General features: G+C 33.5%; 4 protein-coding genes across 6 annotated transcripts in view; 2 read left to right on the plus strand and 2 right to left on the minus strand.

Moving 5' to 3' along the window:
- Positions 1–6,323, plus strand: part of LOC111510585 (influenza virus NS1A-binding protein homolog) — an 89,418-nt gene extending 83,095 nt beyond the window's left edge. For both annotated transcript variants that reach the window (XM_074186140.1, XM_074186141.1), the window contains one exon: positions 1,766–6,323. In XM_074186140.1, coding sequence (XP_074042241.1) covers positions 1,766–2,007 — 242 coding nt within the window. In that variant the 3' untranslated portion in view covers positions 2,008–6,323. The remainder of the gene's footprint in view (positions 1–1,765) is intronic.
- Positions 6,324–7,408: 1,085 nt separating this feature from the next.
- Positions 7,409–8,943, minus strand: LOC111510587 (uncharacterized). Its single transcript, XM_023166506.2, has one exon. It carries the CDS (start codon positions 8,707–8,709, stop codon positions 7,849–7,851), a length of 861 nt encoding a protein of 286 aa, XP_023022274.2. The 5' UTR covers positions 8,710–8,943; the 3' UTR covers positions 7,409–7,848.
- Positions 8,944–10,424: 1,481 nt separating this feature from the next.
- Positions 10,425–12,407, minus strand: LOC141487258 (uncharacterized). Its single transcript, XM_074186143.1, has one exon. It carries the CDS (start codon positions 11,871–11,873, stop codon positions 11,013–11,015), a length of 861 nt encoding a protein of 286 aa, XP_074042244.1. The 5' UTR covers positions 11,874–12,407; the 3' UTR covers positions 10,425–11,012.
- Positions 12,408–13,389: 982 nt separating this feature from the next.
- NiPp1 (Nuclear inhibitor of Protein phosphatase 1) lies at positions 13,390–22,989 on the plus strand. 2 transcript variants are annotated; one of them, XM_023166508.2, is made up of 4 exons: positions 13,390–13,548; positions 13,614–13,828; positions 14,808–15,025; positions 19,721–22,989. In XM_023166508.2, exons 1-4 carry the CDS (start codon positions 13,520–13,522, stop codon positions 20,273–20,275), a joined length of 1,017 nt encoding a protein of 338 aa, XP_023022276.1. In that variant the 5' UTR covers positions 13,390–13,519; the 3' UTR covers positions 20,276–22,989. The 2 variants fall into 2 exon arrangements, with proteins under 2 accessions (XP_023022276.1, XP_023022277.1); XM_023166509.2 differs by having other exon boundaries at positions 13,435–13,563.
- Positions 22,990–23,607: the final 618 nt, after the last annotated feature.

Below are 23,607 nucleotides of genomic sequence, written 5' to 3' on the forward strand. Positions count from 1 at the left end.
GGTATGCAGTGCAAAATGAAGTGTTGGTTGTGCAAGGCATTTGATGACATAGTTATAGATAAACCACTTTATTCAATGACTCAGAAATATAGAGGGTGGGCCATCGAAAACTTGACATGGAGGTTTTGGGTACTAATCTTGCAAATCCTAAAAAACGCTTAGACTGGTTGATTTTAATTGGGAGGGGGACAGTTTTTTACAGCATCGTCACTTCAACCCGGAGCAGAGGGGTGAATAACCCTTGGAATTTTAATAGGGAACTGGGGGCGAGTCACACATCGTTTGAAACTTGAAATTCTCTAAACAACTGTGTACATTTTTTTTAATTTGAACGAACCATATTAAATTTATGAGTTGAACTTACTTACTTTATTCTCATGTTAGCGAATTATGGCGATTAACTGTGCCATTTAGAAAAAAAGAACATTCATCACTGAAGCAAATGTTTAAAACAAAATGTGGATTTTCCACCGCTCGTTCACTAACCAACTGGTAAAATTGCCAGCGTCGATTGAAATCATCTTCATTCAGTTCTTGCGTTAATTTAATCTTGTAAGGATGCATTTTATGGGTTTTTAAAATACGCCGAATGCTAGTTCGTGACACCCCGGAAACAAATGCTAACTTTCTTGTGCTCAAAGTATGGTCAAGCTCAATATGGCCCAGAATTGCCACTTGTGTCGCCTCATTTGTTACTGGTGGTTCGATTTGCCGTTTTTTATTCACTATAGATCCAGTTGCGCGAAATTTTGCAATTAAATCGAAAACATACTGTCGCGACATATTCTTTCCATGTTGATTGAACAGTTCAGTGGCTCTCGCAGTACAACATCTATTTTCATAGTACAGTTCAATTAACTCAACCCTCTCTGCAGTTGTGTAAACCATTGTTTGTTTCTTTAGCAACACTTTACTGCTCTCACTACTAGTAATAATGTAGATATCACTTTCAACATGAAAATGAAGATTAGAAACATAATTTTTAACCGTTTCTCAATTGTAATAGTCCTCTTATCAGAGAAGAACTAAAAAAATTAACAAAATAGTAGCGTAAGAAACAAATGAATGAGTTCCAAATACATTCCACTGAGCAGTGCCGTACAACAATTTGTTGCTATTAACAATATTGAAAAAGTTAATTCTCGGAAAGAACTCTTTTAAATACGTCCAAATTTTAAAAAAATGTACACCATTGTTTAGAGAATTCCAAGATCTTTCAAACGATGTGCGACTCGCCCCCTATTCCCTATTAAAACTCTAAGGGTTGTTTACCCCTCTCCTCCGGGGTTGACGTGACGATGCTGTAAATGGGGAAAAAAACTGTCCCCCAGCCAATAAAAATCGACCTGTCTGAGCGTTTTTTCGGATTTGCAAGATCAGTACCCAAAACCTCCATCAAGTTTTCGATGGCCCACCCTGTATTTTGAATATGTTAATACTTGTGCTTCAGAAATATTCATTTATTACAATTATTTTCCTGGTTTACATCACTTTCTGTGTGTGTGCAAAAGCAATTTACACTTTCACTAGGAATAGTTGACTTCCCAAATGAAAATTGAAGAATTTGTCACAGAAAACTACGTTTTGTGATTTTTGGTGCATAAACTGCCAAAACTGTATGATTAAATATGTTTCTCTACCATACACTTGCTCATTTCACTTCATATCCATCTGAAATTATGTGTTTACATACATAAAAGAATTTCTTTTCTTTACGCAGTACATTCATGTAAAATTTGAAATATACACGGCTTCTTATTTTCAGGAAAGACTTTCCTGAACACCATCGAGTACTTGGACCTGAAATCAAATGAGTGGACCACATTCATCCCGAAAGGTACCTGCGAATTGCTGGCTAGGAGAAAACCGAGGAGTCGTAGGAACTCGAGGAAGAGTGTTTCGGAGGATAAGAAATCTTTAAATTCGCCCACCAAGCCATTGGATATAACAGAGAACTGCGTTACGACGCAAGAGCCCGCGACCACAGAACAGGAGACTGCTAATTAATCGAGAATCTTCACGATAAATTATTTGTTGACTTGATGTATGCTATATCTTTTACCGACTCTAAAGTAAATTTAAGATATACGTATTCCTTAACCAATGCAATTGAGTATTATATTCATGTTATGCTGAATTTTTTTTGGTATCATCTTTCACAACTTTATATCATATTTCTTTATAAATTTTCGGCTTGAGAAGTGATAGTGATAATTAGGTTAGGAGTTAAGTGGGTTGGTAATCTCATTTATTCGTATTTGTGTTCTTTGACAGAGATCTTTAGGACATGAAAGCAACCTTCGACAATGCTGCAGTTTACTTTATCGATTTGAGAATTTTCCTTTCAAATGAAATAATGGGCGAGACAGGCATAAGGTGAGGATTCTCTTTCTTTTAGACAAGATGACTCATGTTGCTTGATATATAGCTTACATAAATTGAAATATTTTCAAAAAAATTGGAATACAACTGATACTTTAATACTCAAACATTTCAAATATCACTTTAAAATGTCAATACTTGTTGCGTGACTGCTGTGATGTCACATGTTCCCAAACACTGGTAAATTAATAATTTTCTCACCTAGAGACAACTGTGTCAGAGCTATTTCCGGGTTTGTTGGCTGTGATCTGCAGGTTTTTATGTCTAACGTTTTGTCTACAACTGCGGTAGATGAAATGTAGTTTTTGATTTTTCAGGTCGATAATTGATACTTGTCTATTGAACAAAAGTATGGTCTCTTGACGCACTAACTAGCATTGTTGGGAGGTGACTTGAACTGTCAGTTATTATCATTTCCTGATGCTTTACTTTATTTTTTATGAACTCGTCCGAATATTTTTTATTATATTTTTCTACTCTCGCAATTTGAATCTGTTGATTAAGCAACATAATCTTTTGAATTTTTTTCTATTTCCGTTCAGTTTGTAACTTTGCTTTGACTTTCTTAGAGATGATAATGAGATAGTAGATCTGAAAAAAAAAGAATCCTGGTACTAATAACAATGGCTCGAAAAAAAATATCTGGATAAACTCGACTCCAACTGACAAGTTTTTTCCTGCGCTTTCGTTTGCAAATGCTCTAACAGTAATTTAATTTAATCTCTGTCGAAAACTTACTTGTTGCTATCGTCATTGATAATCAAATTGTCAATTCGCTATATCTTTGAAAGCACTCTGCATGTGGTATGATTTTGCAGGTTATGGGGTAAGCTAATGAAGGTTATAGGGGCTGGGTTTACGATATTTGAGGTTATGGAGCTCACACACTCCTTCAATGCAACTAACAAGACCATCAATTTGTCCCTTGAAGATTTCGAAGAAGCATTCACACTTTCGCAAATCCGACTAATGCAACCATACGACTGGTTATATTCGAATGAACATATCGGTCCCACTGCGATCAGTTTGTGTCTGTATCTTTTTTTTTCTAGCAAAGTGAATGATGTCATGGCAAGACATCCTGTACAGAGATTTGAATCAAATTGGGTCATGGAGTCGGTCGTGTAAGTCACGTTGCATCAGTGTGTAGCTGTCTATATCTGTTATTGAGAAAGATTGATGAATTTTAATCGTTCATATTTTGACAAGATTCAAAGTTTTGAAAACAATCAAAATGTTTAATTTCAGATAGCCAAAAATTTGTTTTCGTGAAAAAGTTTGCAAATCAACGTAACCCAGAATAAACCAAAAACGTGTTTTTCCATTTTTATGTTGAAATATAGCAAAATTCCAAGATTGCTTGATTTTCACTTAGTTCTGAAAAACAGTTGCGCTCTGTTTTGAATTTTTTTATTTATCAAAATAAAACCTGTTGAACAGATTTCTTACAGATAACGGATTTTATTTTAAAAAGATCTCAATCTAAGAAACGCCAAACCACTTAACTTCAAATAAGGTCTCCTTCAGATAGTAGATAGATCGATTTATTTGCTCACGTTATCGGTAGGTTTTACCTTCACTGTTGCAAAGTTGGTTTGTATAAAACTCAGAAGTATATTTCAAAAAGGATATATTATATTTTAAATACTCTTTTTTACTTGCAATAACCAATCGGTAGGTATCAATAATTCAGAGATAGATAATTTTTTAAATATTCCATCATAAATATTACGGTTTGAAGCTAGGAACTTTTCATTGTGAAACTTCAGAGAAAGCGAATGAATTCACACAATTTAGTCTATGATACAATTGGCATTCATGTTGAATGTCAACTGGCATTTCAGTCTATAGTTGGCACTCTTATCATATCAACATTTCAGAAAACTTTCTTTTGGATCTGTTGAATTATCATTAGTCGTTGTGGCTACTGTGAAAAAATATTTCAAAGTAAACATTGTGCATAGACCAAATTTTATATTTCATTTGGAGCACATTTGATTTTTTCCTCTCTCTCTCTCTCTCTCTTTGTATAGCCGTCGCTTCCCTCTCCAATTTCCTCCTGTCAACCGTTGGCAAGACTTTTCGTTTTATTTTGTTAAAAAACATCAGCTTTATGTTGGTCTCCTCGAGAAACCTTTTAATTTTTTCCACATGCATGGTCTCCTTTACGTGATTTTCTGAACCACCCGGCCTGGATACCGACGTGTATGAAGGGGGCCCTCACTTTACATTTGATAATACATTCAATTCACTCACATAGGTTATAACCGAATTGATGGATGTAGCCGTTGCTACGAGGTAGGAGGTCATCATTTCACATGGCATCCTCATACCTTCTTTGTGGGCGGACGTTATTAGCATGTCCGTCCACTACCGTAGTAACCATGGAACTCAATTTTTCTGAGTTGGTTTCTCTGTTTGTTCGCCATTAGCGCCAGTTGTCTTTAGTGTCAGTTGTCATGTTCATCATTCGTGTCTTTATTTTGAATAATTGAAGGAGTGTTTTGTTCACACTAATCTTATTCCAGAACTGCCATTCGCCCAAAAAGTTATTTGCACTCTCTACTCGATCAAAATACATTGAGCAGAGGTAGCAAATAATTTTTGGCGGAAATGACTCGATCTGGGGCCAACAAAATACAACTCATTTAGAATATGACATGGAATATGAATACAATGACAATAACAGGTAAAACTCAAAAATTGGCTATATAAATATCCATTACATCTAACAACTCACACTAATATGGCTTAATGTGCGTTAATGGAAGCAAAAGCCAAAAACATAGAGAGAGAGAACTAACACTTGTAACAAATACAAAGTAGCCAATTCGACCATACATGTGCTGCAAACAAAACAAAATGTACAGAGTGTCCAACTTTGGGAAAATTATTCTCAAAGTGAAATCCTTATCAGATGCGGTCTAAAGATTGTTTTCTGAGAATTTTTCAACTCAACTTTACTCATTCTCAAAGAACATCAAATCATTTGCTGCTGGAAAGTAATAAATACTTCATGCAATTGTATATCTATGTGAAGCATTAACATGCAATACCTATGAGGAGTCTTTGTGATGTTTATACAATGGAGATTAAAATAAAACTGTACTTACAATATTTTTTCAAAAAAATGTAACAAAAAATCAGGTAAAACAACTACTCTCATAAGTAAAAACTTTTGTTACCTGATAATTTACGAGGTCTCACCTTTTAAGAAGCGATTCCTGGCAGCTCTACAGGATGTTGTGATCAACATTATAGTATGGGAGAAATCTAGATATATTTAAGGGTTCTGTTCAAAATGTTGGCATTCGGTACTTAGCACGCATCTGCTTTCACAATCACTCCTTTACATATTTTTGATTCTGATTGTAACAGAAGAAACACCTTTAATCTCCAGTAGTTTTTTATGACGAATTCCAAAATAATTGTAGGAATATCCCGTAATTCTCATATTTCAGGTAAATCAAGACATTGATTAAACTAAAATATAACCAATTTTCTAATCCCTTTGAGGTATTCGCAACTATGACACATTTCTACAGTCCAGTTTTCCAAACATTTCATCCATTTTATAAAAATTCTGTTTCTGTTCTTTCAAAAATGTAAAAATTATATAACTTGACTCTTGTGTATTCAGAATCAGACTGACCATTTTTGATGCCATTGTTTTTTTTCTCTGAAGTTTTTCAAAGTGAATTTAACATGTTTTTCAAAGTTTCTTGGAGGAATTGTAATTATTCTGCGTATGTAATTGATTTCATTTTGTTGTATTCACACTTATTTATTGTTCAGTATTCTGTGAATTAATTGGGAAACTATTTGATGAAGGCATTTAGTTTTATAAAATTGAAAGTAAGAGACATTTCAAAGTTTTGCCATATCTTATATATTATAGAGGTAATATGTGGTTAATGGAGAAAATAAATGTTTTATTTATATATGCTTGTATTCTTTCACATTTTGTGGTGTGCTTATCGTTGGGAATAATATTGATACATTGAACACCACTCTTTGATCACTTGTACACCATCTCTTCACTATTTGCTTGTTGAATGAGAGTATTTAATGTGTGCACAGCATTGTCAAATTATCTATTGTATCACGAGGTTTTTTAAAAAAATGAAGTGAATGTTCAAATATCGCGAACTACGTACGTACATTCGATTAGCGTTTTTTTATTTTCTACACTAATCTCGAACATATGTTCACAGTTTCAGCTGTTTAGCATGTTCACTTTTCTGAAGAGAAGCATACAAATTAGAGAAGTGTTTTGCGTGTTCGGCTATTAAAAAAAATGGATCAAAGAATTTGCATCAAATTTTGTGTAAAAAAAGGGATAAAGTGCTATAAAATACTTGAAATATTTACAGTGACATACGGTGACTGTACTCTGTGTCAGAAAAAAGTTTACAAGTAGTATGACCCATGACAAATCATAAATATATGGTTAAGACATCGAAACCAAAGTAGTCCTATCATCCCAATGGAAGAGACCAGGAGAGCCAAGACCAAAAAAAGCACGCCAATGGGACAGTTTTCAAAGAGCAAAATATCTATTTGTAATGCACTGTTTGGAACCTTTGGTGTAGTAATGAATATTACTGGAGTTTAATCCCAACACCAAATCGTTATTTTTAACATCTCGACACGTGTTTCAATCACCAAGTGATTATCTTCAAGAGGAAGAATAAACCGTCATCAAAGCAGTCTGATAAAAGCATAACACTTGAGAATTCAACTTGAACTCTAACAGGACTCCTTATAGGTGGCCAGTTGAGAAGTGTAATGCCAATAAATGCAGTCTGAATGAGGTAGTGGTCGACAGAAGATTATTTAAGCACTTAGACTTTCACAACCAGAGTCATGATTAATGAGAACAAAATCTGTCAGTCGTTGCTAATGATGTTTGCCAAAGTAACAGATGAAATTATTGGTATTTCAGGATATATTTGACTACGGCCTACTAGCCCAGATTTTATTGTCTTTGAAAATTATATCGAAAAATAAAAAGAAAACCAAAAGATTTGCTTTTATGTTATTTATTTTATTAGTTTAGTATAAAATTCACTCACAATTTAGTATAAAAATAGATTTGATAAAAACACTAAAAACATTTAATATATTCTAAAATTCATGACACTACCTAATATTTGAAAAAATGAATAAACAGGAAAAAAGTAAAATGTACTTCATATATGAAGTAAGTTGTCAAAGACATCATTAATAGAGTTTGACAATACACCACCCAAATCAATATTCCACCATATAAAATTTTGGAAGTCCAATAAAGAGGGACCCCCTCAAGAATTTAAGACAATTGATATAACATAATGAGATACAACAACAGTGGCCTTGCCGTGGATAACTAGCAATATTGCAACAAAACCGTTTCAATATATATGAAAAACTATATTTAACAGCAGGAGAGATATTTACCAATTTTCCTATACACTTTATGATCTACTACCAAAGTTCACTAGCAGACTTTTTGTTTATAAAACAATCTTTAAATCCTTTAATGAGATCTCTGAATTGGAACCAAACAACTTCCTTCTCAGTACTTTCACAACATTTTTGTTCTTCACTTGATGGGTCATGGTCTTTGTCATCATTATATACCATCAAATTCTGACAACAGTTATCACTATTCCTATGATTATCTGAACACAAATTGATCCTAACATGTTTCACTTTTGGCGAAAATATCAATGGTCTAACCTGAACAAAAACTGTCTGGGAAACACTTTCCTCTTTGCTATTTGTGACCGATTTCTTCAGATACACATAAGTATTTGTACAAATTAAAGATGTGTCGATGCTGTCCATCCAACTCTGAGACAGAAAAATATCTCTCAAAATTTTCGGATGTGCTTTATTCAGTTCATTGAGGTGATTTCTCTCAAAGTGTCCTTTGGCTAGGGACGAAACATTTATGGTGAAAATTTCTTTAGGGCATTGTGGAGTGGTACCAAAAACAATCACTACTTCGTCAATTGGCAGAACACTTTCACGAAACTCTTTTATGACTCCTTGCATGACACTTTCCAAAATTTCATAAGCTTTAGACACGATCCGGAAGTGGTTAGCAGCAGAATGGTTTATTGGTCGATCTGATGATTCATTTTCGTTTCTCTGTCGTTTTCTCTCAATAACTGCTTTCATCCAACTATAAGGATATGGAATTTGAGACTTCTGATATAAAAGGCCTTTCAGCATCTCATTTACCAGGGATGCACAGGTTAGTGGTGTCATAATGAGATTTGATACGTTCACGTCTATCACAAATGACTTTTCACCTTTCAAGTCACCATTTTCAGTCTTCATTTTTGTATTATTAACCCGCAATTTAAAGGGCAAACAAAATAAACCTACAATCCTAACCTAACTTTTAACTGTTCCTACTTCCTACCACAGCATGTGTTTACTTCTATACGGTGCTAATATCTACTCTTTATATTTTGCCGCTTAAGATGTATGGATTTCTAGGAATCTTATTGCCACTGCAACTACAGACTTAATACAGACTACTCTCTGTTCTACAGGGTCTCATTAGGAGGAGTCTTCTCATTCTTGTTTTTCAGGTAGGACTTCTAATTAGTTTTTCCAAAAAGTGGCCTGAGCTACTGGGGCTATCCGGCCAAATGATTCATTGTTTGTTGATGAGACAAATGGGGTCAAAGTAAAGTGAATGTGGACAACACAGTCCAAAAGAAAAATCCTGTCTGTATTATAAATATAAATTTGGGAAACTAGACACCAGTCACTCAGTACTTCAATGCTACATAATGATGCGCAAATCATGTACTAAAGTTTAAACTATAAATACTGTCAGAGGCCAAAGTCACAGGTATTATGGTCTTCGATTTTCATCATCAGTGAAAAATTGAAGTCGTGAAATCAAGACTATTTTCAGAGGTTCAGGTATAGCTGAAACGTAGTAAGCCCCCTTGTACAGTTCCATCCTCTTGTACTCAACAGTCCATTTATTCCAGAAAGCTGCTTGAAACGAGGATAGAATTCAGTATGCGCTTGAGCTGGACGAGTGAGTCGGGCATTTTTTCCCTGTGTTGCAAATTCATCTACCTTATCATTGCCTTTGCTATACGTATGAATGGAAATCCACAGTAACTAAACAACTCTATCACTTTTAATACCTCCCAATACAGTCCATTTCGTTTGGTTACACCGACTCTTCAATTAGTTTAACTGCTTCTCCAATGATCCAAACTTCAGCAGTGTAAATTGGAAGGTTTCTAATAACATCCAACAAATTTGGTGAATAGATCCAATCTTTAATTTTTCCTTTGATCCATATAGTAGTATGATAATTTTGTGAAAATAACCATTATAAGAAATATCACACCTTTGTTGTCAAATATATCAGTGAACATTTTACATGCAAGATGTATAGAAATACCACAGTGTAATCACTTGAACCCTTCGCTATCAAAATATTATGACAACATTCATTGATACTTCATAAGATAAAGAGATCTAAAGTACTTCGGCTTGATTTGCATCTGTTAACATGTAGATATAGATGAGATTTTGATGCGCATTCAAAACCAAATTGCACCTGCCCCAGACAAACTGTCGACGCCACTGTGAAGGGATCACTGCTATCTGTTAATGAATTGGCAGAGTACTTACAGGACATTTTGATGTATGCAGATGATACAGCACTTACTTAATTTATTTTATCAATTGAGTGTAAAATCTATTCACGAGTTAGTATAAAAATAACTTCAATATAATTACTGAAAACATATAATATATTCTGGAAAGAGTGAACAAATTGGAAAAAATAAAACGTACACAGTGTAACATAACATTGACGTGTTTTGCCGAAGAAAACATTAATAAAGAGATTCAAAATATGTCAGCCAATTTAATATTTCATCATACAATTTCTGGAAGCCCATTAAAGAGGGTACTCCCTAAAATATTCAAGAAAAGTGAAGTGAACATGATGAGATAAGCACAGTAACAATGGCTTTGCAACGAAACCGTTTTGATATATATGAAAAACTAACGGGTGATAATCAACTGTATTGCCAAATATGCGCCAAACTAACTGTCAGTCAATCTAATAATAACACTGATGATCTCTGAGTCAACCTCTGACGATAACACCAAACTCTCAAACGCAGGCTCGAAATAGACGAACACATCAATAATCCAGCAGACCACTATTATAATCTTCATGCAGTCATTGTTCACCGTAGTTCTGGCGTTGAATCTGGTCATTATTACGCATTGGTCAAAGAAGAAACGGACTGGCCCAGGTGCGACGATAGTCGTGCCACTAAGTGTTCTGACGATGTCTTGAATTTATTGGAGCCCCTGGAGACACCCCACATTTTATTCTATGAAAGAGAGGACATTGGCAGATCAAGATCATCAGACGTGTGGTGCTGCAGGTTTTACCGGGTTTTCCTGCAGCAGAAAAAGCAAATGCACTACTGGAATCAATGAAGTCGCCCCGGAGCGCTAAGTTATTTTTGTTGTCGATTCATAATATCATAAATTGCATTACCTAGTTGGAGAATAAATTTAATAATCTGCAAAAAAAAATAAAACTATATTTAATTACAGCATGCATGATATTTATTGATTTTCCCTATCTACTACCAAAGTTCACTAGCAGACTTTTTGTTTATAAAACAATCTTTATAGCCTTCGATGAGATCTCTGAACTGGAACCACACAACTTCGTTCTTGGTATTTTCACAACATTTTTGTTCTTGAGTTGATGGAACACGGTCATCATCATCAGTATATATCATCAAATTCTGACAACAGTTATTACTATTCCTATGATTATCTGAACACAAATTAATCCTCACATGTTTCACTTTTGGCGAAAACATCAACGGTCTAACCGGAACAAAAACTGACTGGGAAACACTTTGCCCTCTGCTTTTCGTGACCGATTTCTTCAGGTACACATAAGTATTCGTACAAATTAAAGATGTGTCGATGCTGTCCATCCAACTTTGAGACAAAAAAATATTTCTCAAAACTTTCGGCTGCGCCTTATTCAGTTCATTGAGGTGATTTCCCTCAAAGTGTCCTCTGGCTAGGGACGGGATGGTAATGGTCAAAATTTCTTCGGGGCATTGTGGAGTTGTACCAAAAACAATCACTACTTCGTCAATTGGCAGAACACTTTCACGAAACTCTTCTATGACGCCTTGCATGACACTTTGCAATATTTCATAAGCTTTAGACACGATCCGGAAGTGATTAGCAGCAGAAAGGTTTATTGGGCTATCTGATGGTTCATTTTCGTTTCTCTGTCGCTTTCTCTCAAGGACCGTTTTCATCCAACTATAGGGATATGGAATTTGTGACTTTTGATATAAAAGCCCTTTCAGCATCTCATTTACCAAGGATGCACAGGTTAGTGGTGTCATAATGAGATTTGATACGTTCACATCTATCACAAATGACTTTTCACCTTTTAATTCACTATTTTCAGTGTTCATTTTTGTATTATTGGAATCCGCAATTTATAGGGTAAACTTTCAACTCTGATCTAACTTCTACTTCTAACTGTTCTCACTCGTTATTGTATTACCACAGTACTTCAGTACACTATAGGATTCCCTTCAGGAGGAGTCTTTTATTCTTGTTTTTCAGGTATACAATTATTCAGGTATACAAATATTTTCAGGTATACGGCTTTACAAATGTTACCTGTTCTTTTAACTTGCATGATATACTTTATTTGATTTATTTTCATAGAAATTTCATCGGACTTTGCACACTACAAAAATTAATAGGGGGAGTGGGCTATTTACGTTCCGCACTGTATACATAGTGGACACATAAGTTCAGGAAATAAAATTAATGATACTGCATATTCATAAAATGGAGCTGCACATGCCTGCAAGCCTCCAAAAATCAAAGACACTTTCTGTAATTAAGACATACATTATAGGATATTAGACACGAAATAACTGTACAAGATTTCCATCTTGTACAGTTATTCGAAATAACAGATTCACAGTTCACCAAGAAATCAAACAAAACAAAACAAAACCAGCTTATTACCGGCCTCAATTATATCAAGATATAACTGAAGCTTGCGTATTCCAGGACTAATAGCCAACACCGCCTACGTACTTTGAGATTACAAAGTCCACATGTGCAATATAAAATAGGGCCTAACTTTTTTCTGTTACGAGCATTTGTGTTCAAATCTGAGCATAATATTTCTTGCCCAATTTTACATTATTATAGTACATACTGAAAGTGTTTTCTTTGCACGGACACTTTATCTCTACAACACAGTCACTAGTAGGCCCATTAGGAGAGGTCACTTATTGTTTGAAATAAGACAAGATCCCATCATCTTCATATTGTTGACTCGCGAGACTTCATTGATAACACCTTTTTCTAATTATTTTCTTCTTTTAATAGCAGCAGTTTCTTTAAATGTTACGGCACCAAATACTTTTTCGATTAGAGAGTCACCCTTTTTCTGCAGTGAGCTGTTTCCTTCATTTTGAAGGCTGTTATTCGTAAGTTACGCATCTCAAACCACAAATTTGAATCTGACTGGGCCATCGGAACATTCAAGAACTCATCCAATCTAAAGATTTTTGATAAAATTCTCTAAATAATTTAGAAACTTCAATTTGGCATCGTTCAAGAGGCATAGAAATACCAAGGTATTGTCATCGTTTCAACACCAGAATGAATGTGTTTCAATCACAGGTGAATATGTTTTGAATCTCCAGAAAACACCTCAGGGTTTCTCTGCATCTTTGACATCAGTGTTATGGTAATTGATGTCAAATGTCAATTCGTGTTTCTGTATTCTACATTACTTATGTGATTAAGAACCACTCACGCAAAAATTTTCAACAAGAACATACAACAAGTGATGTTACATATAGGGTACGGTATTGCTTCAAGCAAGTCAAATTGTACCACCCGAAGATGCTCCTATTATGTTATGTAATAGGAGGCGCGCTGGTCAAATGCGCCTGTAAGGAATCAACCATAACCAGAAGAAGAAGAAGAAGAAGTACATTAATTATTATTTACTAATATATATTTTATTTTAATTATTTCTCATATGAAAAATAAATTCTGAAATATGTAAAGTCAGTTTAGTATTTGACATATGGCAAACCACTATGAAGTGCCCAGCTGGTACGATTGATTTCAGTGTAAAATTTGTTTCTAATGTTAATTTGAATTCAATTTCAAATTTTTAGGGCTGGAAAACCTCCGGTAGGCTTGCATTTGGACGTCCTGAAAGGCGACAAGCTGATACAAAAGTTGATGATAGACGAGAAGAAATGTTACTTATTTGGGAGAAACTCGCAGATGAACGATTTTTGTATAGATCATGCCTCCTGTTCCAGAGTCCACTCAGCATTTGTATGGCATAAACACTTAAACAGGGCATTTTTGGTGGACTTAGGAAGCAGTGAGTATATCAATGCATGATATTAACCCTCCCCCAAAGATTTTTTGTAATTGCTTATGGCATATTTTTGAAGAGGAAGTTAAATTATCAAAAAATGTTTGCAATGAAATTTTTTTTATAATGATTCAGCATTATACTGAGTTTTCAGTAGAAGCGAGGAGTATCAAAGTAATGTCAGTGTTACCTTACGAGTCATTGGCCTCATATGGATAAGTACCTTTAACCAGATTGATTCAATCTATATGTCAGAATTACGTGGCAAAATAGAACTGCCAATTGCTGCGAGATCCAACTAAACATACTCCCTACCAATTTACCCCACTTTGATATTGTTGTTTCATTTCACAGCTGAAGGAAACATTTTGCCAATCACACTGCTTGTATCTACAGTACTTGAATGCCCTTTTTTAAATCAACTCACTCAATAAGTTTATGGATTTATTCGTTACTACGTGGTAGGAGATCATTATGAAAATTATTTTATTATCAACACTGCGGTATCAAGACTTAGTTTCCCAAATAAATTCTCATTACCAAAATCTTTTCCCTTAGCTTTTACAGTGGGGTAGTTCACCCAAATAACTATTCATTTGATTCAAATTAATATCACCTAGAAATTTAGTTTGGGTTTTTATTTACTGGAGATTTTCCCTCGTAAATAATGAATAGCTTGAATTTACCCATAATATCCAAAATGCAACAGTAACTGTGGACTTTATTCTACAAGTCGTTCTCCAAGGCCTGTTGAGTGACACTAGATTTTTCTGGTCTCTAAAATCGTATCTGTGCCGTGTGTTATTTAAAATGAGTTTTAATGGCTTGCCTAATCTGACATATATCGCCGGTTTTCCATTCTCCAACATCTTGCTTCTCCACTATATCATTTTTTCATTGCTTAAAAATGTTCATTTCTTTGTTGTCGTTACATTAATTTGTTATTTTTCAAGCATGAATCTGTTTTTATCCAGAAAATTTTTAGCTCACGGAACTTATATTGGAACATTACGCTTGGAAGCATACAAACCCACACAGCTACCGATCGATTCTGGTTTCCACTTTGGGGCATCTACTCGAAATTACATAATAAGAGAAAGACCGCAGTCAGGAATCAGGCCGATTATTGATGAAATTGAAAAAGCTGGGGAAGAATCAGAAGGAGGTTTGCTTGGATTACCAGAAACAGAGACGGAATTAGATGTAAGCATCGACAGTTTTATATAATATCATGTTATTGGAAAGTTTTCAATTGCATTGGTTAAGATATCATTCTACAACATTGTTGTTTTAAGAAGTTTCCTACTTGGATCGAGCCGTTCTCAGCAACATCTGCTTGTTCATTGAGCCAGAGAAATTTTTTCGAAAAACCCGTCGATTTTTTGAAAAATCTTGATGAAAAACTTCTAAATTTTAATAATGATAAATTAGAATGTTTTTTTCTGATTGATTCGGTCGTTATTGGATGAAGATCCATAGTAATTTCAAATCACTGAGAAAGCTACTGTGCTAGCAAAACATGTTGTGATATATTTTTCAAATAAAGTTTGTGGGGATCAAATCGTGAGGTGTAGCTTTTCAAATTAGAATGTTTCATTATCACTTATGTGAACATTAATATTACGAAGATTAATGATCAAACTAACTTTTTCAAAGAAGTATGTTATTCAAACAATTTTAAATTTGCAATGATTAAATACTAACCCGAAAATTTAACAATAAATTATCTTTAATAATAATATTATTACATAAGATGAGGTTATTTGGTTTCACAGATCTGTTTCTATCATGGTTTGAAAGCTTGTTGACTGGCCAATCTCAACAAATTAGGGTAGGTGGATAGGTAGGTCAACTATTCATGTAACGTCGGGAGTACCTCAAGGGTCTTATTGTGCACCTATTCTCTTCAACATTTTTGTTAATGAACGTTTTGAAAATTCAAATTTTCTAAGCTACAAAGAGATTTAAATAGCTTGGATAGGTGGTGTATTGAAAGCAATTTACACATGAACATCAGCAAATGTAGTTTACAGCTTTTACAAAGTGAATAGAAAATTTCACACCTCATACTTCCTGAAGGGTAATCCTCTAACACGTGTCATTTCAATGAAGGATCTAGGAGTTATCTTTGAAGAGCAGTTGCTATTTGTAGATTGTGTAAATCATATTGCTGTTAATATATTAAAGCTACTGGGCTTTATATTAAGAAACTGCAAATTATTAGCAATCAATTCGGTGACAAGTCTCCCGCTTGTCACATTGGAAAGAGTCCAACATAAATTCCTGAGATTCCGTGAGGAGTCGGGTTGGGTCCCTAGTTACTACAATAAGTCAGTGAAAAATTGTGTCGGAGAATCAAAAGAGAAATATTATGAAGGGAAATTCAATATTTCCACACCCAAGTGAACTTGGAATTCCATTCATAAAATTTTATATAACAATAAGTCAAATAGTGTGTACCATGGTATGACAACGAGGTTAAAATACATTGTGACAAAAGAGATTGGGCTTACAAGATGTTCAAAAATAATATATTGTTATTCGAGTATGCAGTACGTTTTTTTGAATAAATGAGAAGTTTGGAGTATTACAGGTCAAGTCTGACTTATTTCTTGTAGAGTATATGTGTGTCTTTTTAGAGTTCTCAAAAAGTTTTGTGTTTTCCTTAACAAATAGTATAGTATCAAGAATGTACTGGCTGTATAAGGTTAGTATTTTATTTTTTATAAATAAGGGTTTACAACTATCAATTTGTTTATGGTTAAATATAATTCTAAAGCATCGCTTTTGCATCTTAAATATCTTGGGGACATCTGTCGAAGCATCCCAGAATATTAAATCGTACTTGATCCTTGAGTGAACTTGTGCGTAGTAGACACACATAGCAGCGTTTATATCTATTGATCTTGTTAGTACTCTTAGAGCATAGCAGTATTTAGCAATATTTTGTATTATTGAGGTTAGGTGAGATTTCCAGTCCAATCTAAGATCAAGCTCAATTCCGATGGAGTCTTTATTTTATAAAGGTTTGAATGAGTATAACAAACTCCCACTTTCGTTGAAAGATTCAATAAATGTTTTCCAATAAAAAAAAAACTCATGAACTATATGAAATATCATCCTTGATTTTCTTTTTTCTGTTTGGTAATATATTTATTATGTATATCCTCATGTTGAAACCATTCTGAAATCATTGAAAAATGGTTTTTATTATAATTTTTTTTTATCATATCATCATTTTTGTTATTTGTCATTTATTTATATATTTTTAAAATAATGTATGTATATTAGGATGTCCTGAAGAAATCAATAAATATTATTATTTGTTTTAATATTACTGATGCTGATAAATTGAATTAAATTTTGATAAACGGAGATAAAACCGATAATCTTTATGAAATATATGAAAAATTCAATGACTATTTTATATAATTATGAAGGTTCTTGTTCATTGAATGGTTTTTCTTCTAATAAAGATTTTTCATGTAATCAAAGGTTTGTTCGATGTACCTGCAACCTATCAATTCTGAAGAAGAAGTCATTGACGGATTAAAAAACAAATCGTACCTGCGATGGTATGATATTTCGGAGAAAATTCTTCTCAACTAACGCTGAATGTACTGGCAGAAACAGTTAACTTGTCGTTTTTTGATGGGGCATATCCTACATATCTCAAAATAGCAACAGTCATTCCATTGCTTTAAGGTGGTATTTGCAACAGACCCTCCAACTTTAACCAATATTTTTATCACTTGTTCTCTCAAAAATTGTCAAGAAAATCATGGAAAGAAAAATGGTCAAATCAAAATAAAATCAAAATATGCTTTATTGTCTAAGAATAAATCTTATTGACAAAGCATGTTATACATAATGGATAGTAAATATAAACATGAAACCTAAATATATAAGTAATATACATACAAACATAAATATATATAAATCAAAATGTAAATATAAATACATAAATATAAAAATAAATACAATTATAAACTCGAAGATAATATCTTATGAATAGAGTATCAAAACTAAGACTAACAATTACCAATTAGTAGGTATGATGGTATGTCAATAAAAATAAGTACGAACACATAAAACATATATATGTAAATACATTTTTAGAATGATAAAATCAAAGATGATCCAAGTTATTGTACAAATTATAAGCGACAACATTACAACTTCAAGGCTTTTGAGGACTAAGCCAGATTGTCAACATAATACTGTATACTGTAGAATGCCTTTTTCACAAGTGCATTTTTAACGGTCTTTCGAAATAATGGATAGTTTGTAATATTTTTAAAGAGACTATAACTATAAATGGTTATATAACTTTTTACTTTCAAATGTAATGGAATTTTTAGTTAAAGACGTTTAGGCAGATAAATATTATCATTTTGTCTTGTATTATACACTGTTTCTTTAGATATTTTGGACTTATGCATTAGGCAGACCGTTTCTAAGATGAATATGGAGTATACAGTTAATAATCCATGTTTGAGAAAGAGTGGTTTGCAGTGGTCCCTAGGTTTACTTTTAGAAATGTATCGAATTGCTCTTTTCTGAGACACAAAAATTGAATTCATCAACTGGTTCTTTCCAAATCCCCAAAAGGCAATCCAATATCGCAGGTGAGATTCAATAAGGGAGAAGTAGCCCATTATACCAGCATTAAAGCCCAGTTCATTAGTTATTACTCTGATAGCATAACAACCTGAGGCTAGTTTTTTATTTAGATTTCTTATATGTTCCTCAAATTTTAATTTATCATCTAAGTAGATTCCTAAGAATTTGGTATGTGATTTGTTGATAACAATATTCCTGCCTAGATAAAGGTCATTATACATGAACTCAAATGTCAATATACTGGTTTTATCAATGTTGAAGCAAAGCAAGTTTGCATCGCACCATTGTTTAACCTTTTCTAAGTCCTTGGAAATGTTAGATTTCAGAAGTTCAACATTATTATCATGCCACAGTAATGTGGTATCATCCGCAAACATTGTAAATGATCCTCGAATGTCGAGTTTACCGAGATCATTCAGATAATTAAGGAAAAAAATGGTCCAAGAACTGAACCCTGAGGAACACCACATTCAATATTGGAAGGATCAGAGAATTTATTATTGAAGTTAACAATTTGAGTTCTGTTGGAGAGGTATGATTCAATCCACTTATTTGCAACCCCTCTGAACCCATAACATTTCAACTTTCGGAGCAGTATACTGTGATCCACACAATCAAAGGCTTTGGAGAAATCACAGAACACAGCTCCAACAGCTTCGCCGTCATTCAGTCCTATATATACTTCATTGAGCAAATTGAAAATTGCATCATTGGTGCTCTTCTTATATTGGAAGCCAAACTGAGTATTCGACAATATATTGTGTTCAACTAAAAATAGTAGGTACTATCCTCGTCTTAAATAATTTCTCTATAATTTTGGAGATAGTTGACAGTAATGCAATAGGTCTAAAATTTGCTGGTTCGTTAAATTGTCCACCTTTGTAAAATGGGATGATGATTGCTGTTTTAAGACATGATGTTAATACTCCTGTTGTGAAGGATATATTGATCACATCTACTAATACCTGTAGGGCCTCAAATGGTAAATTTAGTAATATTTTAACAGATATTTCATCCATACCAGAAGTCTTTTTATTTTTAATATCCGATATATCATTCCTAAACAAATTTAAAACCCGATATATCATTCCTAAACAAATTTAAAACCATAAAATCTTGTCGGAATGGATTTCAATGTTCTAAAAACACACAGGTCGCCATTTTCACTTTCTCAGAAACCCTGTATCTTGATTTAAATGTAACTTTGACTTTCTTGTACAATCTCCCTTCTGTGTATTTTAGCGCAATAAAGTACTATTATTATTACCATTTCAGAATCTGACCGAATTCAATACAGCTCATAACAGACGAATTTCAATGCTGGGTATCAGTGACGATGCAGACAAACGGACAACTAGCAGGAAACGTAAGCGACAATATGTTTCATTTAACGAAGACGAGGAAGTTATCAACCCAGAAGATATCGATCCCAGCATAGGTAGGTTCAGAAATCTCGTGCAGACCACAATAGTGCCAACTTCCAAGCGAGCCAAAATAGCAGATGCCATGGGCATACCGACTACAGAGTTTCGAATACCGAAAGCCTTGCACCATCCGCACGTGTCGACTCCGGACTTGTACAATGACTTGCCTCCAGAGTCTCACGGGTCAGGAACGAGTAATATGGGCCTGTACAGCTCGCTGAGTTCGAGGCTGGGTATGGCGTTACCTAACCCGGCTCCTGAAGTTGATATAGGCCAGACCTTTACCAGTCCGACTCCCTTTGTTCCCCAACAGGTTTCTACGCAAGACTCCTTGGAACCGAAGAAGAAAAAGTACGCCAAAGAGGCCTGGCCCGGGAAAAAGCCCATTCAAACGCTATTGGTTTAATAATCAAAATGAGTGTGTAAGGTCGAATCAAGTTTTTGTTGAGTTTGATTTTGTACATTTAGGTACTTTTTGCCTTGTGGTTCATTGAGGGTACGACAGATGTTTTTCAAAATGTCGGCAAAGTGTTTCCCAAATTTCACCTTGATCTTCTGTCAGTTCTGAGCAATTGATTTATTAGTTTTCTTTTTTGGTGGCTTGAAGTAGTCCATTCTCAAATTGATTCATGTAGAATTCTGCCTTGGCCATTTTTATAGACTTTTTAACGTCTTTATTGCTCTCATTATATATCAAACAATAATCTTTATTGTCTGGAAACTGTTTCTTTTCAAAGAAATATTTCTGGTAATTTTATCTTCTTTTTGATGCTGTCATAGAACCAATGTTTTGATTTGTGGTATATCTTTATTGTTTTTGTGAAACTGCAACTCTTATTATATCGTTTTTCTATAATTTTGAAACTATGATTTTTTTTGCCTTAGTAAATTACCTCCAGTTATGTTCATGATTTGTAAGTGATGGTCACTTATAGGAGAAAACATTTTGCTACTCCGACAGGCATTATCTGTAAAAAGTGTCTTCTGGTTGCTTAGTACCTTGTATGAATTTTAATAAAAACAGACAGAGAATTAACTAACAGGCACTGTAGGGATCTTGAATCATTCATTATGGAAAGTACTTCTTCATTTGCAGTAATATAATCTATATTTTCACGTTTTACCTAATAAATAACTTCAATAATTTCATCCATAATTTTTATTTTTGCGGCTGAATTCGTGGTACCAATTAATGTTCCTTCAAAAGCATCCGAAACTGTTTTTTGTTTTTGCTCTTTGTCAAGGGTCAAATCCAGTTATATTTACTATTATTAATAAAACAATTCATCAATTAATCAGATTAGATTAAATAAAATTGATTGTTTTTATAGTTGTATTAAAATTAATTGTTGATAATTTCTGAACAGGTACTATAGGACAAATGTTTTCAGTCCTTCTCCATCATTATACTTCCCTAGTTGAATTTTGTTTCCACAGTCAACTTGGTTTTTGAAATATTATTGCATATGGTATTATTATTATTATTATTATATTGAAATTAATTAGATCCTTTCTGTGGAGACTCCCCAATCTTTTGAATAATGTTGAAGAAGAAAACCAAAAAGCTTTCTCGAAAGTTGATCTCTCCTAAAAACATTACCTTTTAATTTCGAATCTATTATATTATTCTTATATGGGAAAGAAAGGTTTTAGCTTTCTCCATTTTTATACAAAAAAATGTGGGAATCTTTCAAAGAAAGGAAGAAAGCAAATAATTTCAAAATAAAGTCTTTACAAAGATGTGTACAACTACAGTACACATTACGGCTAATGGGGAGCAATTGCGCAGGTATAGACTCTCCCAACTAAATTACTATTGGATTACGATAAGCACTTTGCAGGCCAGTGACGTACCTATAATTAGTTTTAATTAGGATGGCAAATGGAACATATTTGGGCTCGCCATCACGTTTGGCGCTTGCTGTACTTTCATATAAACGTTGAATTCGTGGTACCAGTTAATGTTTGCTTGAAAGCATCCGAAACTGTTTTTTTTCATGCAATTCAATGTTTATACGAAAGTAACTATTTTGAGAGGAGTTTTTTTCAGTTTGTGCCTGAAAGTTACTTCTTTGCATGATCTACACATTTTTGTGAGAGTTTATTTTGCAGTTAATTGCTTTCTTCGTTTCTCTGTATAAAGACAGAGAAGTAGAAAGCTAAAACCTTTCTTTTTCAGAAGTTATTTTCTACCAAAAATATACTCCTTTCAATTATTATTATTACATAATATATTATAATTCCCTTGGAAGTTCAAAGAGTTAAAATAATATTGGAGTTTCTTGATGTATGATTTCCTGCAAATGAAATAATATGGATAATTTTTAAGTTACATTTATCGAACTGAAGAAAATATGTGTGAAATTGAAATTTGTTGGCATGTGAGTTTTGATTCCATAGTAATTATTGGTCACAATTAATATTTTTTCACAGTTGAAAAATATGTTTTTCCGCCCCTCCACGAATGACAACCCTCAGAAGTCGATACTTGTGCGAGTTCAGGATTAACTGTGAATGATTGAGTACTTTTTGAAACCATTTATCAATTTAAGGGCCTCATAGAGTCTGCTGCAATATTTTTTTTTTCAAAAGGCACGAAATTGTCCAAAATGACAATACGAATTAAATGTTTTCATGTTTTCTACCGTCCTTTGTTATAAATCACAAAAATATGCGTAGACAACTATTACCAGTATACTCTTGAGTGCATAATCTTCTAGGTACATGTTCAACATGTTATGAAGCATAAATATCATTCAGATATTATGAGATCAACACAATTTAATCATGAATTTTGCTATAACTCACTTTTCAACATCTTGTCTCCCATCACTGGCTCATTTTTGAACAGTAATTCAGTGTTTTTCGGCCTTTACCATGGATCCAATCCATCTTCTGCAGTTCAACTGTGCAAATAATGAAATACTAATTTGGTTGTACGCTTAGTGGACCATGCTGATTATATTTTCATTTAGAGTTGAATTTATATCCAATTTTTGTAAACTACTTTCTAGAGTTAAGTATATGGTTTCGTGATACTTTACACTACTGATTGTGTTGATATATTTACTGTGTGGTCGAAAGATAATAATTATATACAGCGCCCAGCTATTAGTACAATTTTTTTCTGATTCATCCCCTCATGCAGTTTTTATCGAATTCTTATCCTTATTATAAGCCATCTTGGCTTATTTTTTTCGGAGAACTTTATTTGGACTGAACTCATGTTAGTGAAGCTTGGGAAGCAATACAAAAAAATGTTACGCACTTAAATTATGAATGCATTGATCCGTTTCTTGATGTAAATTCAAAACACTATTCATGAAAATCGTTGTGCAATTATCACACTATTTTGTTTAAGATGCGTTTCGCTACATGGTAGCCTCAGCAGTTGGTCTGATACATCAAATATTCTACAACAGTTATATAACAGTAGGTATTTAGCAAACTCAATTAGATTGATGATTAACTCTAGTTAAACAGTTAAATTTCGAAAAACAATAACAATGCAATATTTATTCTAGGAAAACAGGTAATTATATGTTAACTATTGCCATTTTATATCCATAATTAAATGATTTATTCTGTCAAAATAGGTAGATTTTGAAAAAACAAATCACAATACAATATTGCTTCTAGGAAAACAAGTGATTTATAAATATTAGTTAATGAAATTTTAAGCTAAAACTTATTAAGATGAATGATCAATTCTGACAAAGTAGGTAGATTAAAAAAAAA

Source organism: Leptinotarsa decemlineata, unplaced genomic scaffold (assembly GCF_025532065.1).
Source record: "Leptinotarsa decemlineata unplaced genomic scaffold, Ldec_3_MD MMD2_tig00078422_RagTag_RagTag, whole genome shotgun sequence".
NCBI lineage: Eukaryota > Metazoa > Arthropoda > Insecta > Coleoptera > Chrysomelidae > Leptinotarsa > Leptinotarsa decemlineata.